At 36.7% G+C, this 14,368-nt stretch overlaps 1 protein-coding gene across 2 annotated transcripts; it reads left to right on the forward strand.

Moving 5' to 3' along the window:
* Positions 1-448: 448 nt before the first annotated feature.
* On the forward strand, positions 449-14,066 carry LOC145468420 (putative histone-lysine N-methyltransferase PRDM6). 2 transcript variants are annotated; one of them, XM_081452125.1, is made up of 7 exons: positions 449-533; positions 8,115-8,290; positions 9,393-9,601; positions 10,444-10,693; positions 11,191-11,258; positions 11,695-11,835; positions 12,169-14,066. In XM_081452125.1, exons 1-7 carry the CDS (start codon positions 472-474, stop codon positions 12,454-12,456), a joined length of 1,194 nt encoding a protein of 397 aa, XP_081308251.1. In that variant the 5' UTR covers positions 449-471; the 3' UTR covers positions 12,457-14,066. The 2 variants fall into 2 exon arrangements, with proteins under 2 accessions (XP_081308251.1, XP_081308250.1); XM_081452124.1 differs by lacking the exon at positions 449-533 and adding an exon at positions 3,617-3,678.
* The last annotated feature ends 302 nt before the right edge of the window (positions 14,067-14,368 follow it).

Consider the following 14,368-nt stretch of genomic DNA (forward strand, 5'->3'; position numbering starts at 1 on the left):
TTTTCACTGTGTTTTGCCAGATTTTATATTAGTCTTTATGTTGTGGATTATTTTGTAGGTTATTGCAATAATTAAGAAAACTACCATTTCTTTAACTGTCACCTGCTTAGGCGAAAAAATGCTTCGCAAAAGTGTATACAAAATAGTATAATATATATCAAAATATTTTTACCATAGAGCAAATTACAGAACTGAAGATAAAAAAAATTAAAACGAGACGGTCGTTCTCTATAAGTTTTGACACGAAACTATATAAAACCTGAAAGAATTATTAAACGTTTTGTACGGTTTTCACCGTATTCACCTGACCGTGCTAACATTGTGCAGTATTTCGTTGCCCTTGGCGGTCAATATCCAAATTTCTTATCATGAATATTGATAACTGTATAAGTTAAACTACCTGCTTAACAAGTCAAACAATTCTACCATAAAAGTAGATTTCATGACAGTTCGACTTGAGATAATTCAATTATGCAAAAGAGAGAGTTTCAGAAGCCAAATCAAGAAGGATCACACGCAAAAAATACTCACAAGTAAGGAAATTAAGATGTTCTTAAATATCGTGTTTATATAAGTGGTGAAAATCCCTCGATGATGTCTATCTTTGAGGTAGTATTGTTATAAATACTGGGGAAAAATTATCAAAAAGCCGCAAATCTCCTTGTAAGACGATTAAAGTTTACTACCAGGATGTTGTGTGGGTTTTTTTAACGAAATTTTGGTCTCCGAAATGGTTTTAGGCACATGGACTTTGGCTAAGAAGCCTGACCTCCGAGTGTACGAGTTTAAGTTTGGTTCCAGGCAAAAGGTTATAAATTTTTGTTTGGGACAACAATGTCGCATGAATTTTAATTCTGTTTTTATTAGTGTATTGTAATAGAATTAATAGATGAATGGATGCGTCACCTTCGAAGCGAAATATGTGAATTATTCCGGAAGAAACTCGTGTTTGAAATAGTTTTCTGAAGAATAAAAATTGCTTTACAAAACTGTGGTAAAAAGTAGCCCCGAGCTCTGAATAATTTATTAATAGCCCGCTGAATGTATTGTAAACAAAGCCCTAGAAATCTACAACGATGTGGAATTGGACTTAATTAGAACTATGAAAAGGTGTTAACTAAGTTAACTACTACACACGAAGGTTTTTGTGAAAAAGGGCGCCATTTTTGATACATTTTTGTTGGTATCAACGATTGATCAGATTGAAATTTAAGTTGTGCGCTCAAGATGACAATGGTTTGCAGTTGAAAGATTTTCGTAACTATTACAAGAAAAACTAACATTATTGAAAATATCGAAAACAAGGTGTTTTTTATAATGATTTATTATCTGTAGGAGAGAATTTAAAGCATTCTGCAATATCACTGTCTGTAGTGGATGAAAAAATAGCCTGGAGGCTTATTAACGGCTTCAACACTTTCTTGGTGTCAACTTGGAGTAAAAGAATTTGGGCACCACGTGAAAAAGCGAAAAAGCAATACATTTCTATGATGTGACGATTTTTTTGTCTTATGTGAAGCTGACTTTAGAAAACTTCATGAGTAATTGATTCACCCTTGACCAAGTTCTCATTTGTCCTTACAATGTCATAACAATTTCAAGACAAAAAGTGATGAGAATAAAGAACAACATCAAGTAAAGTGTCCTCATGAACCCGCGAATTCTCCAAACAAATGTGAAGACGGATTTCGCTCAAAGTTCAAGCAATAGGTGCAAAAATTATTCACTAAAACTCTGCTCATAGCACGGTAACTTTTTTAATGTTATTTGAAACATCTCACTTTAATTCATTTCTCTGAGTGAACCCGAGATAACATTCTCAAGCATTCTCGAGAAAGTTAAAGTCAAACCTCGTAAGAATGCTTAAAGCGTGTGTTATTGTGCTTTGAACTGAAGTGAAACGTTCGTTTTTATTAAAATATGGATCGGATAACTTCAAATTCAATTTTCTCCCGCGGAATAGCAAATTTGTTTAAAATAAATTCAATTTCTTAAGAATTTAAGATAGCTCTGAACGTTTTCCCATTACCCCGGGGGGTCATAGCAAAAATTGAAGAGTGAACTTTTAAAAAACGACTACTTGCAGGAATATCGTTCTTTACATGCTGATCATGACTGGGGTAACCGAGCTCGTTTTTTCAGCACCTGAAGGAAAAATTAACAGTGTCTTTATAGCATGTTGTTCTGGTAATATGATAATCGGTTATGTTATAAACACGATCGTTACTTGGTAACTTGATCACTGATGACTGGATATTTCTATGATGCCTTTTTAGCATCGGGTGATATAGGTTAGCGGTATAAAATATGTTATTTTATCTAGAGTTGTCTTTAAAATGTGCAAAATTTCCTAAATATCGACAAAAACCACAAAAATATTCGTTTGCGTTTAGTTAGGGGTGTTTTATAATTTGGGTGTCTAAAACATGTTACCTGCATGATATTGAAATATATTTTTCTTAAGATATTGAATTTGTTTCAAAAGCGAATAGTTCATAGCATTATTATTGTTAAGAAACACCTCTACTTAGAAACCGTTCCAGATTTTAGTTTAGGTTCTCCAACGTGTCTTGTGGAAAGGCAATATATTTTAACCGGCCGGTAATTTGTCCAAAATGCCAATCACAAACCTTTAGAGGGAATAAAAGCATTATCTGTCGATCATGTTGTATACATATTTTTTTATTGTTATTTGGAAGGGATGGGCATTGAAGTTCGTTAAATAAACAAAACGAGCAGTTGTTCCTTGACATCATATTTTTCCAATCGTAAACAAAAAGAATTTAAAGACAATTTCCTAAACGCTTTTATGTTGAATACGTAGTTTAGGATCCCATACGTGACTTGCATATGGTATCGTTTGCAACTACAAATGGATATGTTTGGCAAAATGTTTTGCACCAAAACTAATTGTCTACTGTACAAAGTTGTGCAAAAATAGTTTTAAAGGAATACTTTCATGGCTGTTCTGCATAGAAACGACCAGAGAAACCAGATTGCAGGAAAAACTGCTTTTTTCGGTTTAATGGAAACGTAACTATGTTTTATCATCTTAAATTACCAGTTAATGAGTTTTGTTTTATTGTCAACACCTTAAGCAGCTTGGAAGTGAAATTATTCTGTAAGGCAATGAGCTCACTGTTCGAAGATATAAAAAGTAGCAAATTATAATTCTTCTGTTTGCACGATGTGAAACAAACATCTAATGATTGTCAAACTTGACTTTTCTCTTATTAGGAAAAAAAACATGCCCTAAATTAGACTTTCGATAGTGTTCCTGTTATATTGCGCAATTCCCTTAGCTCGAAGAAATATTGTCTCCTAAAAACGATAGCATTTTTTAATCAATTAATTCCAATTATATGTATAGCGCAAGTAAGCATTTGAAAATTCTATGAACACTATAAAAAGTTATCTTTGCAAACCTATACCCATATCCTCATGATGTCGTTGTATGGTATTATAATTTTCCTGTCCTTGCAGGTCGGTATCCTTGTATTTTCATCATGAATATTGATAAGTTAAACAGTATAAGTTAAACTACCTGCTTAACAAATTATACATTCCCGTCAAAAAGTGTAGATTTCATGACAGTTCAGCCCGATATAATTCAGTTATGCAGAAAGCGGCGTTTTGGAGGCTTCATCAAGACGAAGGAACCGCTAAAGAAACTCAGAAGTAAGCAGCATTATAATTTGAGGTGGTCTTGTTTTTGTAAGTTGTGTGAATTCGTAGATTGCATCTGACGATATTTATCATGTTGATAGTCAAAAGAAAAAAAACATCGCAAAACCACAAATTGAAGATATGATATTACTTTTAGCACAAGTGCGAATTATGACGCAAATTAGAAATTTTCAACTATTTGAGAGTATATATTTCTTTTTTGGCTAAGATGGCGCTATTTTCTCTAATTACAAGAGATTGTTGAATTAAACTTGCTCTTTCGTAGCATTCACTTCGCTTTCATCTATGCCATTTTGTCGAAAAAAATGAGCTTCGTGAAGTCAAGGTCAGTTTTCAAGCGTGAAGAGATAAACATTTTACGGCAAAAGGATCCGTAACAATTGGATATTTTAAAGTAGCACCTTGCGTTTAAATGATTTATCAGTTGTTAATGGCTCGCTGTATGCACTGTACGTAGGCAAAACCCTAAACATTGCCAACGGTAAAATGTGTGTATATGGAGTTCTCGTGGGATTTTACAAAACAAAAGAAGGTCATGTATAGCAATGTGGTTTTTCCAAACCATGCAGGTAGATAAATGGCTCGTAGACTGCTTAGTTATGTGATACGGAGGTTATTCCACTGACCCGCTGTAGAAGCCGAGACTTGCACTTTTTCTCAGCTTATCGTCTATTTTGCCAGGTGACAAGTGATTGATTAGTATTAATTATTACAACAAAGCCCAAAATAAACCCACACCGAAAACAAGGCGCTTTATTTAATAATGGCATCACATCGTTAGCGGTTAGATTTTGGCCTGGATGCAAGATATGGTTCATAATCGTCGTCTGGGTTAGACTGTCGGTAACATTGATGCTTGTAATGAAAGCTTTGTCCAACATTTAGAGAGTGACGGTGAGAAAGTTTTATTGTGGTGAGTCACAGTTTGTATTACTTTTATTATTCTCCTCGCCTTGTCCTAATTTGCAACGGAAAACTAATAAGCGAATTATCTCTTGTAGGCTATAATACTTTTACTATATACGACGGATTATGTGAATTAAGTATTATGGCAGTTGGTTTGCGTTAAACAAAAACTTGATTTTAAGGGATAAAAGATTTTCAGATATTGGCAGATTTACAGCCAATGCTTTGTTTTCAGGTAAAGTTTTCATCGTTCGAATTGCAGTCACCTTTTTAGGGAAGATTTTCAAGTATGATGTTGATACGTCGATCTATTCATTTTTATCAGTCAACTATCGTCAAACATTCTTTTAAAGTCAATTTGTAGCATTAAAAAAAAAACTAATAAGGAGAGTTGATTTTTGAAAGGGCAAGGATAGACGAGTTTGCATGCATACCTGAAGCCAATATTCTTTAAAATGTCTTGCAGACTAGAGTTCGAGTAAATATCAGTTGTTTACACTTTGATTCTAAAATATCGCAACTAGATAAACTTATCCACTCTTTTAGTATTTTGTCGTCCCTCATTTGTTGTTATCACAACAGCAATTGACACAAAGTGAAATTACTATTATTCTATCTAGTTTTGAATACTGGTATATTCCTTAAATTTGGCTAATTTTACAGCTACATGGATGTTACTCTTTCCTCAAACGTTAGCCTGGAAATGTTTGTGCTCAGTTTAAAAGAATGCTCAAAGGGGTTTAGTTTTTCCCTCAAAGATTTTTTAGTCAAGAACCTAGTTTCTCGATGTCGTCAATATGCCAGTGAGGTAGTGAAGCTTTGCTTTTATATACCTTGGTCATTCTATAACGACAACTTCTTTTAACAGGCGAATATTTTAATTTCTTGTAGAAATTCGCATGTTCTGTATTTATTTCTAACTGCGACATACTACGTTATGACAATATTTTACAACACGTATTACTCAGATGAATTATTACTTTCACGTCCCTTTTCCCTGTTTGTCCACAGTACCTGCACGTCAAGGACTTATTTCTAGTATTTTTAGAATCCATATTGCACTGTCATGCTGTTTCTCGATTTATTTTCTTTCCCTTGGGGGTCCGTACAAGTGATATTCCCATCATTAATATTGATAACAACCCAAGTTAAACTACCTGCTTAAGAAATTAAACATATCTGTCAAAAAGTGTAGATTCTTATGACAATTCGACTTAAAATTATTCAATTATGCACAAACGTTTGGACGAGGAAGTGTCACAGAGGCAAATTCATGGGGAAACCCTCACGAAAACAAAAATGTTATGATTGCGGAATTTGTAAGTTTGTTGATAGTGCTGTTACCTTTATTTCGAGGTAAGAAACAAGTCGCTGACAGTTGACAATTTATACAACTAATCTTTAGAATATTGACAGCCTTCAACTGAGGTTTTCCCCGCTTGCATCCAAAAATTTAAGAAGTTTCTGCTCCGAGATTTTCGATGTCACAGACACATGAAAAAGAAAACGACAAAAAGTTCTTCGTTTTAGTTTAAACCCTTATGAGACAAAGAACTTCATAGGTTATGCGGGGTGTAAAACGAACAAATTATTTAACTGAGTAGTTATCGCTTCTTTTCAGAGACGAAATTTTGCAGAACGTAAAGCACAGGTTAACCAATGTTGTCTTCCAAGCAGCATAGCAACAAGTATGAACGATGTTTTCTATAAGGAATAGCTATGTTTAGTAGAACAATATTTCTCACCAGCCGTGTGGTAAAAATTATACCTCTTCTTGTATTATTGAATCGATGACCCGCTGAATGTATGGGATACAAACCCGCTAGAAATCAACAACGGGGTTGCAAACTGAGTTAATTAGATTCATGATTGTGGCATTAAGAATTGTGTCAAGTTCATAATACTCGGTCAGTAGATATTCAGAAAGTTTATTTCAGATTATGCGTAGATAAAGAAGGCTATTCGTGAAGCTATTGTGGAGTCGTAAATTACAGACATTGGAAATGAAAAATTTACAATTTTTAAATTGAGGTTTATAGTTGGCCTTGAATACGAAAATCGAGTGATTTTTCCTAATTATCGTAACAAACTCTCCAAATAATAAAACCGTAACTAAATCGTAGAGTTTTAATTTTGTGATTTGTTTATGCGGTTGGTGGAAAGAAATTGAATTAATTGCATGATCTTCCAAAGCAGCCTTTGGACAAAAACAGTTTTCCAGACGTTTAGAAAAGTTTAAAAAACGGTTCGTGTTAGAATCCGATTCGGATGTGGTATCATCCTCCATTAATTCTTGTTTTCAATTTTTCTTTATACCTCAATACTAAACAATTGTGCCTTACAATGGTATTTATCTTGAATTAAGCTCTGAAATACAAAAACGGGCAAAAGATAACCCAGTTGAACCAGTTTATCAGGGAACAAATATTTTGAGATTTTTTTTTACTCGTTTGGGGCGTTTTCTGTGTTCTCCATTGTGGAATTTGAAGTATTAGAATGGTGCGTCTTAACCATGCAGACATTCCTGTGGACAAATATTTTATTCTTTAATTATTAGACACTTTCATGCAATTGTAATGAAAAGAAATAACTGGAACGGGGTGCAAATTTAAAGAAGCGCAGTTGCGGCATTCTAGTTATTAAATTTTGGCTACGAAAATTATCTTTAAATAAATTGAAGAAATCATTAAAATAGAAGTTTACTAGGATAGAAAAACACCAAAGAGATAATAAATCATAAAGGAACAAGGATGGTTAAGGATGGAGAGGACTGACACGGGTTACAAACGACGAACTTGAATCGAAAAATGTAGGCTGAACTTTTCAAGATGCGGCAAACCGTGACATAGCTCCTTTAATCGATACATTTTTTTTTTGATAAACTGGCGTATTTTTTTGAAAGAACATAACTTTCCAATGAAAGAAAGAATTACCTCCTTTCACTTATTAACTTTGTGAACTTAAGCAATGTTGTAGTTTTCATAAATTTTACTGATATTACAAAGGTTAGTTTTGTGGTAGTTTTGCATTCTCAAGGTCAAATTTATTGTTGGAAATATCGTGCAAACATTTTTATTTGTCGAATCTGTTCACGACTACGAGTGGCATATAATTAACCTACATACACTACTTGAACTTCACACCGAGAGCGATTATCTATATATAATTTGTATATAATTGAACCTTTCAGGGTTGTTCAATTTTTAACTCGTGAATTACGATAGTAAGTTACGAGTTGTTGAGAGTGGTAAGATTTAAGGGTGGCGAAAGTAATTTTGAGCATGAAATATAAAAAATATAGCGTTTGATTTGTGTTAGATGTCCTTTGTTGTGACAAAGTTTCTTTCAAGTAAAATGAATCGATGTACTATGTCTAATTTTCTGAACATGATCATGTTGTAAAAGAATGGCTTTCCTAGGGCAGATTTACGAGGTTTTCCTGTTCGTTATAAAGAGGTTGCCATTGGTGTGCGCTCGACTGTAGCAATTTTAAATTGTTAAATCAACTCCCTTTATTTCAGGGAGGGGATGAGCAAAGCTCCGCCTTTACCCGAGCTCAAAATGACAGGGCCTGGGTCGAAGAGGCCACCGTTCTCCTGGGAGGAGATTTGTATGTATTTGTATGGACACGTGCCGTTGGAGCCTACAGTCCTTGACAATCAGCGTAAACTCATCAAGCACGAGGAACCTGGCCTAGGTACGTACTCATCGGTAGGTAAATAAATCTGAATGACAGGTCATGAGCGAATAGGCATCAAAGCGAAGGCGACCTGAGTTCAAGACATAGAAAACAAGAGCAAGTATTCTAGTGGTTGATGAAAGTACAATTGAGCCCCATTTATATGGGCTTGGGTAACCGACCCTCCCCCCGAGTCAACTTTATCGAGCGTTTATCTGTGAAAATGTAGTCCCTGTAGGCCGAGTCAAAGTTGACCCTGCATGATTATTGATAACCCTTATTGAATAATCAAATATGCAAGTATCCCTCTTTCTTTTAGTTTCCATCGGTCATTCGATCAAAATGGATTTTGCCGAGTTATTTTTCTCTTCTTTGATTCTTTGATTTCTGCTTTAAACCCTTAACCTACGCATTTCGTGACACTCACCACGCCGAGAGTTGGGCGAGCCAAAGTGTTCATATGAAGAAAAGTTGCCCCGCCTGCCAGTGTTACCCTACCTGCCGAGGTCAGACAGGATGGGTTTGCGAGCCTCGTGTAAACGGTTGGTTGAATTTTGCAAAGAAATAAGTGAAAAGTTACCTCGGCCAGGGTAACTCTAGGGGAGGGTCTTCTCGGGTATCCGAGACCATATAGATGGAGCCTTAAACTAGGGACTGGAATTAGTTGACACGTATCGTGGTCCGTTGAAAACCCGCGTGACGAACTGATTCTCACTGACAGAACACGATCTCGATTGTCCTCAATGGGGAGATATATATCTTATTATACATTTGCTGTGCAATATCGCTGAATATTTTTTAAGGATATTGCAGTGTTTTATTGAACCCGTCTGACAGTAAGTGAGTACTTGCACTTTAAAATGCCTTATAACATATTTATTATTCAACCTTTTGCTTTCTTGAAAACTAAGGTCGTATTTCAGTTGTGTTTCGCGTTGAGATCGCTCAGGGGAACAAAAAGTATTACAATCAACCAGCCTGTAAAACAGGTTTCCTGGAGTACAAAAATTGCCGCGTATTATTAGTACTCTAGTAGCTTGTAAAAGGCCTTGCTTTTTACCGTCCGAGCTAAATCATCCATCTTCGAATTTTATTATTTTTGTTTTGTTTATCTGAAAAGAACGCAAGAAAAAGCGATGTTCACTGCCAAGCCCGTCCTTGGTGTTCCCGGATGAGGTGAAACTCTGTAGGTCGAGTGTCCCTGGAGCAGAATATGGAGTGTGTGCGGCTCAGCCCATTCCCCCTGGAACGTGGATCGGTCCGTATGAAGGCCAGGTTATCAGGCGAGATGAATTGCGAGATGGAGCGCATAATAACTACATGTGGGAGGTAAGAAAATATTCTTCGACTGGTGTTCATAGTTAAGGGAGATAGGTCATAATGAAAAATCTTAGCCTAGCTTTTCAACCCGCTGAGTTACCATTTGGGTGGGGGTGTGGGGGTGAGGGTGGGGGTGCCGCTGAGACACTGAAACCCTTACCCTATACTAGACTATGATCAGCTTGATTTTGCATCTCTATTCTTAACTAGCTAGACTCCAGAAATCCCTACCCTACCCTAGACTAGCTATTTTCCATACAGGACCTTTATCACTATGGTAGTCCAACATATGCTAAATAAACCAATATCTTAGAAGACTTACAAGGTCACCTCTATTATAGAACACCGGATAAAAAATTCTGTTCTAGACTAAATTATTTAAATACTTTGGCCACTTTTCCGATAAGTTATACCCTACCCTAGACCAAAACTGAATGATTTATATACCCTATCCCAGACTAAACTGCCTGACGACCATATACCTTGCACAGCAGCACATACTTATTTACAGGGTTCGTACGGGTCCTGGAAAACCTGGAAAGTCCTGGAATTTTATTGTGGCAAGTCCTGGAAATAGGCTACTGGTCCTGGAAAGTTCTAAATCTGTTAAACTCAAGTCATAAAATGAAATGTATGGCAGACAGTAAAGAGAACTGACAGTGGAATTGTTGGGAGTGAAAGGTTTATGTTGAATTGTAGGGTCTTGGAAAAAATCGATCTGAGTCCTGGAAAAGTTCTGGAATTTTGTTCCTGAAAAAGGGTACGAACCCTGTATATAGCTTATATATATGTCAGTACTAGGATTCAACGCTTATAGCATATGTTCCTTTTTTTTCTCTCTGCCATGTTAGATTTACAAAGACGGGAAGTTTAGTCATTTTATTGATGGAAGTGAAGAATACATGTCCAGCTGGATGCGTTTTATACAATGTGCTCGCTACAAAGAGGAGCAGAACATGACGGTGTTTCAGTATTGTGGGAACATTTATTACCGAGCCTTCAGGCACATCCCCGCAGACAGGGAACTCCTGGTGTGGTACGACGAAAAATACTCCGAATTTATTGATGTCCCGGCTCTGATGAAAGCTAGGGTCGTCAAAGGTTTGAAATTTCATTTATCTATATTAGTTCATTTTTTGTAACAGGCCCTAGTTAATAGAGGAAAATGGTTAAGAAGCCCGTTAAACATCAAAGAAGCAAACAAAAAGGCTAAGAGTTATGTTAGAAGGTCCTTGACCCTACACATCTTTTGTTTTATGCTCATTGACTATGCATGAGTTACATAATTACAATGTTTCTATCGGTTAGTTGTATGAGCACACATAACCACCGTTTGTATTTTGTCAGGTTTTGTGTAGGGTCAACACCCAAAATAGCCAACAAAAACATACAATAAAGACCGTTGCCAGGTTTTTTCAACCAATTTCCTCTGTTAACTATGGACTGGCTATTTGACTGGTTCCTTCCTTCCTGCCTGCCTGCCTGCCTGCCTGCTAAAAACCATGAAAGCATATTTAAAATTTATTTTGTCCAGTCCCTCGTTAAATAATCTCCGGTATTTTAAATACGTTTTATCTTCTTGTATTTTGCGTTTCCAGAACACACGGTTCAGTGGAAGCCTCCAGGAGTAGATGAAGAAATTCTTTTCGAAGATTCAAGAGATCAGGTAGGACAGATTCTTCGGTGTAAGCATAACAGACTTACATGAAACCAGTAGCGATGGAATTTTTGTTCGTTGTTCCACTTCCCCTTCTTCGCTATTAACTCAACTTCAGATCTCAACCAAAGGAAAGTTCCTTTTAAGCTTTTTAATACGTTAAGCAGAAATCTTTCCGATTCACAAACGGCAAGTGGAATTAATTTCATTGTTCCTCTTTTTAGCTCGTTTAGGCGTTGACATGTACATCAATTACGTCACTTCTCAGAGGAAGCTAAATTTAAGCAAAATTTTACTTCCGGTTGCCGTTTTTGACCCTCTAAATTACGTCAAGTGATGGAAATTTTTAAGTCTTTTTAACCAGTAGAATTGAACGATAAGGTTATTCACTTCATCTCTTATTATTTATTCCAAAATTTACATTAATTGTTTGTTTGTTCTGAAGGACTTTGATGATCCGGAGAGGCCCCTGGACCCTTTTGGACTGGGTCTGAAGGATCACGGAGAACCCCATATTTGGAGATGTGGTCAGTGCTCGCAGACGTTTTCTCAAAGGGTGCTTCTCCAGATGCATGTATGCCCACAGGTAAGGCCTAAGGTGTCCATGTCTGTCAGAAGGACTGCTTAGAATCTGACGTGTGAATGGAGGGAAGCAGTAGAAGAAAATACCATACGATGCCACCTTATGTCGCGTCGAGCTAAGTCTTTGAAAAATGGTGTTCTCCGAAGTAACTTGTACTGGACGTATTTTACAATTGACCTTCTCCAAAAGTATTGCCTATCAGACGTGGATTGGATTTGACTAAGTTTGTAAACACCGTCACATTCTTCTAGACACCGTATCTTCGCGATAATTTAACATCCTTTTTTCCTTGCTCATCAACTATTTAAAAAAGGGAAATTCTTTCCTCTTTTCCAGTCCCCCGATCGACCATACCAGTGCGGGCACTGTCCTTCGTCGTTCCCAGGCCCAGCCGAGCTGAGAGAACATGTCGTGATCCACATCAACGAGAAACCATTTAAATGCGGTTTCTGCGGGCGTTCATTCGCTGGCGCAACAACACTGAACAATCACATTCGAACGCATACGGGAGAAAAGCCATTTAAATGCGACAAGTGTCATAAAACGTTTTCGCAATCTACGCAGCTGAGCCGTCATCAGAAGTCACCGGAAGAATGCCAAAGAGATGTTATAGAAAGAAAATAAACAAAAAATACCCATCATCAACGGCTAGTTGGCTTTTAAACCAACTGGGTGTACCATAAAGAAGATATGTTTTCGATGTTCCAAAAACAAACATGAAGTTAGCTTAGAGATTAGGGAGTTATGCAGCACCATTATATGTTGTACATTTTCGTTAATACTGCCATTAGATTTTCTAGTTTAATTTATTATTTATTAGATGTATAGTATATTTTGCCTAGTTTCAAATGGAAAAGCTCATTTAAAGGGTAGACAATTTGACCTTTGAGGGAGGCTGTCGTGAAAAAAAGAAGCATGAAAAAAATTCAGGCTTGAACGGTATTCTTCTTCTTAAGTTGTGTCTATAACTGCGATGATCATTGATGTCTTCATATCTTTCTCCGCAGTTCAAATATATGATCTTTCATACATTCACTTGAATCTTCACCATCTACGGGTATATTTCGAACTCACAAAGTGACCAGCTCCCAGTTGGCTTGATAGCTCAGTTGGTAGAGCACAGCACCGGTATCGGAGAGGTCATGGGTTCGAATCCCGTTCAAGTCTGATTTTTTTTGTGTGTATAAAAAAGCGATGATCATGATCAATCATGTCTTTATATCTTTCTCCGAAGCTCATATGTTCAGTTGCAGTCTAAAAGACTTGAAAATAGTTCAATATGATTTTTGATGAACTGGCGAGCGGAAGAAAATTTAGTGGTAAGCAGTTAAGACAATAGAGTGTTTATGTCTCGGAACTATCGGTCTGATGGCTGCCCCTTGGAAATTTGACGTTCTAAAATTAGCGTATTTGCCTCGAAGTTTTGTTTCTCCGGGGAAAGAGTTGTTTTAAGAACATCAAATTTCCGCGAGGTAACTATCACCCGATAGTTCCTCGACACAAACACTCTATTGTTTAAATAGTTGATTAAAAGCCCACGAAAGAAACCTGTATTTTTCCGCGTAGTTGAATCATTAGACTCGATCTTGGAACCTAGAGCATCATGAAACTAAGTGTACTGCAAAAAAAGGTACTTTTCGTGGGCTTCTAGGAGCAACGTCACGATTTGCGTGAGGCAGTGTCGTCGAGTGGTCAGGGTTCCCAACTTAAAATCTAGTGGTCCCGGGTTCATGTCCCGCTCTGAATGACTTAGCTAGAGTTCTTTCTCAGTAGACCCAAGATCAACTCCTCGGTCTGCCTGCAAAAGAACTGATTTTAATTGGGAGGTCATTTTTTTTTTGTTTCGGAAAGATTCAATAATGAATTTAAGAAAAAACTTTATAACTTAAGCACGGTCGTTCATACTGTTTACAACACGTATTGCAAAGCAAGTTTGGGCTGTCAATAAAAACTACATTTCATGTGCATATAGGTACCGTTAGATTTGCTATTCAATTCAAGGAGTCCCCTGTAGCCCAGTGGTTACATTTCCGAGCTTTGGCTCGTAAGGGTATGGCGTTCAACCCCGCCAGGGGACTCCGCGTTTCTTTTTTTTTTTTTGATATTCCTGTTGGACTCCATTGATGTTTCTTCCTACAATCTTTTTTTTTCCCTTTTGAACCAAGTTAGGTGTGAAAAGAGCTTTAAAGGAAGGACATCAAACCTGGATGACCCTAAATTTTACCCATCTTGCCATTTCTTTTTTCCGTATAAGCCGTTCGTTATTATCTTGTATCAAATAGGCAAAGAACTGCAAAAGTACTGATCTTCATAAACAGGTCATTTTTTTTAATATTTCGCAAAGATTTAATAATAAATTTAAGAGAAACTTTCTTACTTAGGCAAGGTCGTTCATAATTTTCACTGCACGTATTGCAAAGCTAGTTTAAGCTGTCAATAGAAACTACATTTCATGTGCATATAGGTACCGTTAAATTTGCTACTCAATTCAAGGAGTCCTCCTGTAGCCCAGTGGTTACATTTCCGAGCTTCGGTT

Source organism: Orbicella franksi, chromosome 14 (genome assembly GCF_964199315.1).
Source record: "Orbicella franksi chromosome 14, jaOrbFran1.1, whole genome shotgun sequence".
Taxonomy (NCBI): domain Eukaryota; kingdom Metazoa; phylum Cnidaria; class Anthozoa; order Scleractinia; family Merulinidae; genus Orbicella; species Orbicella franksi.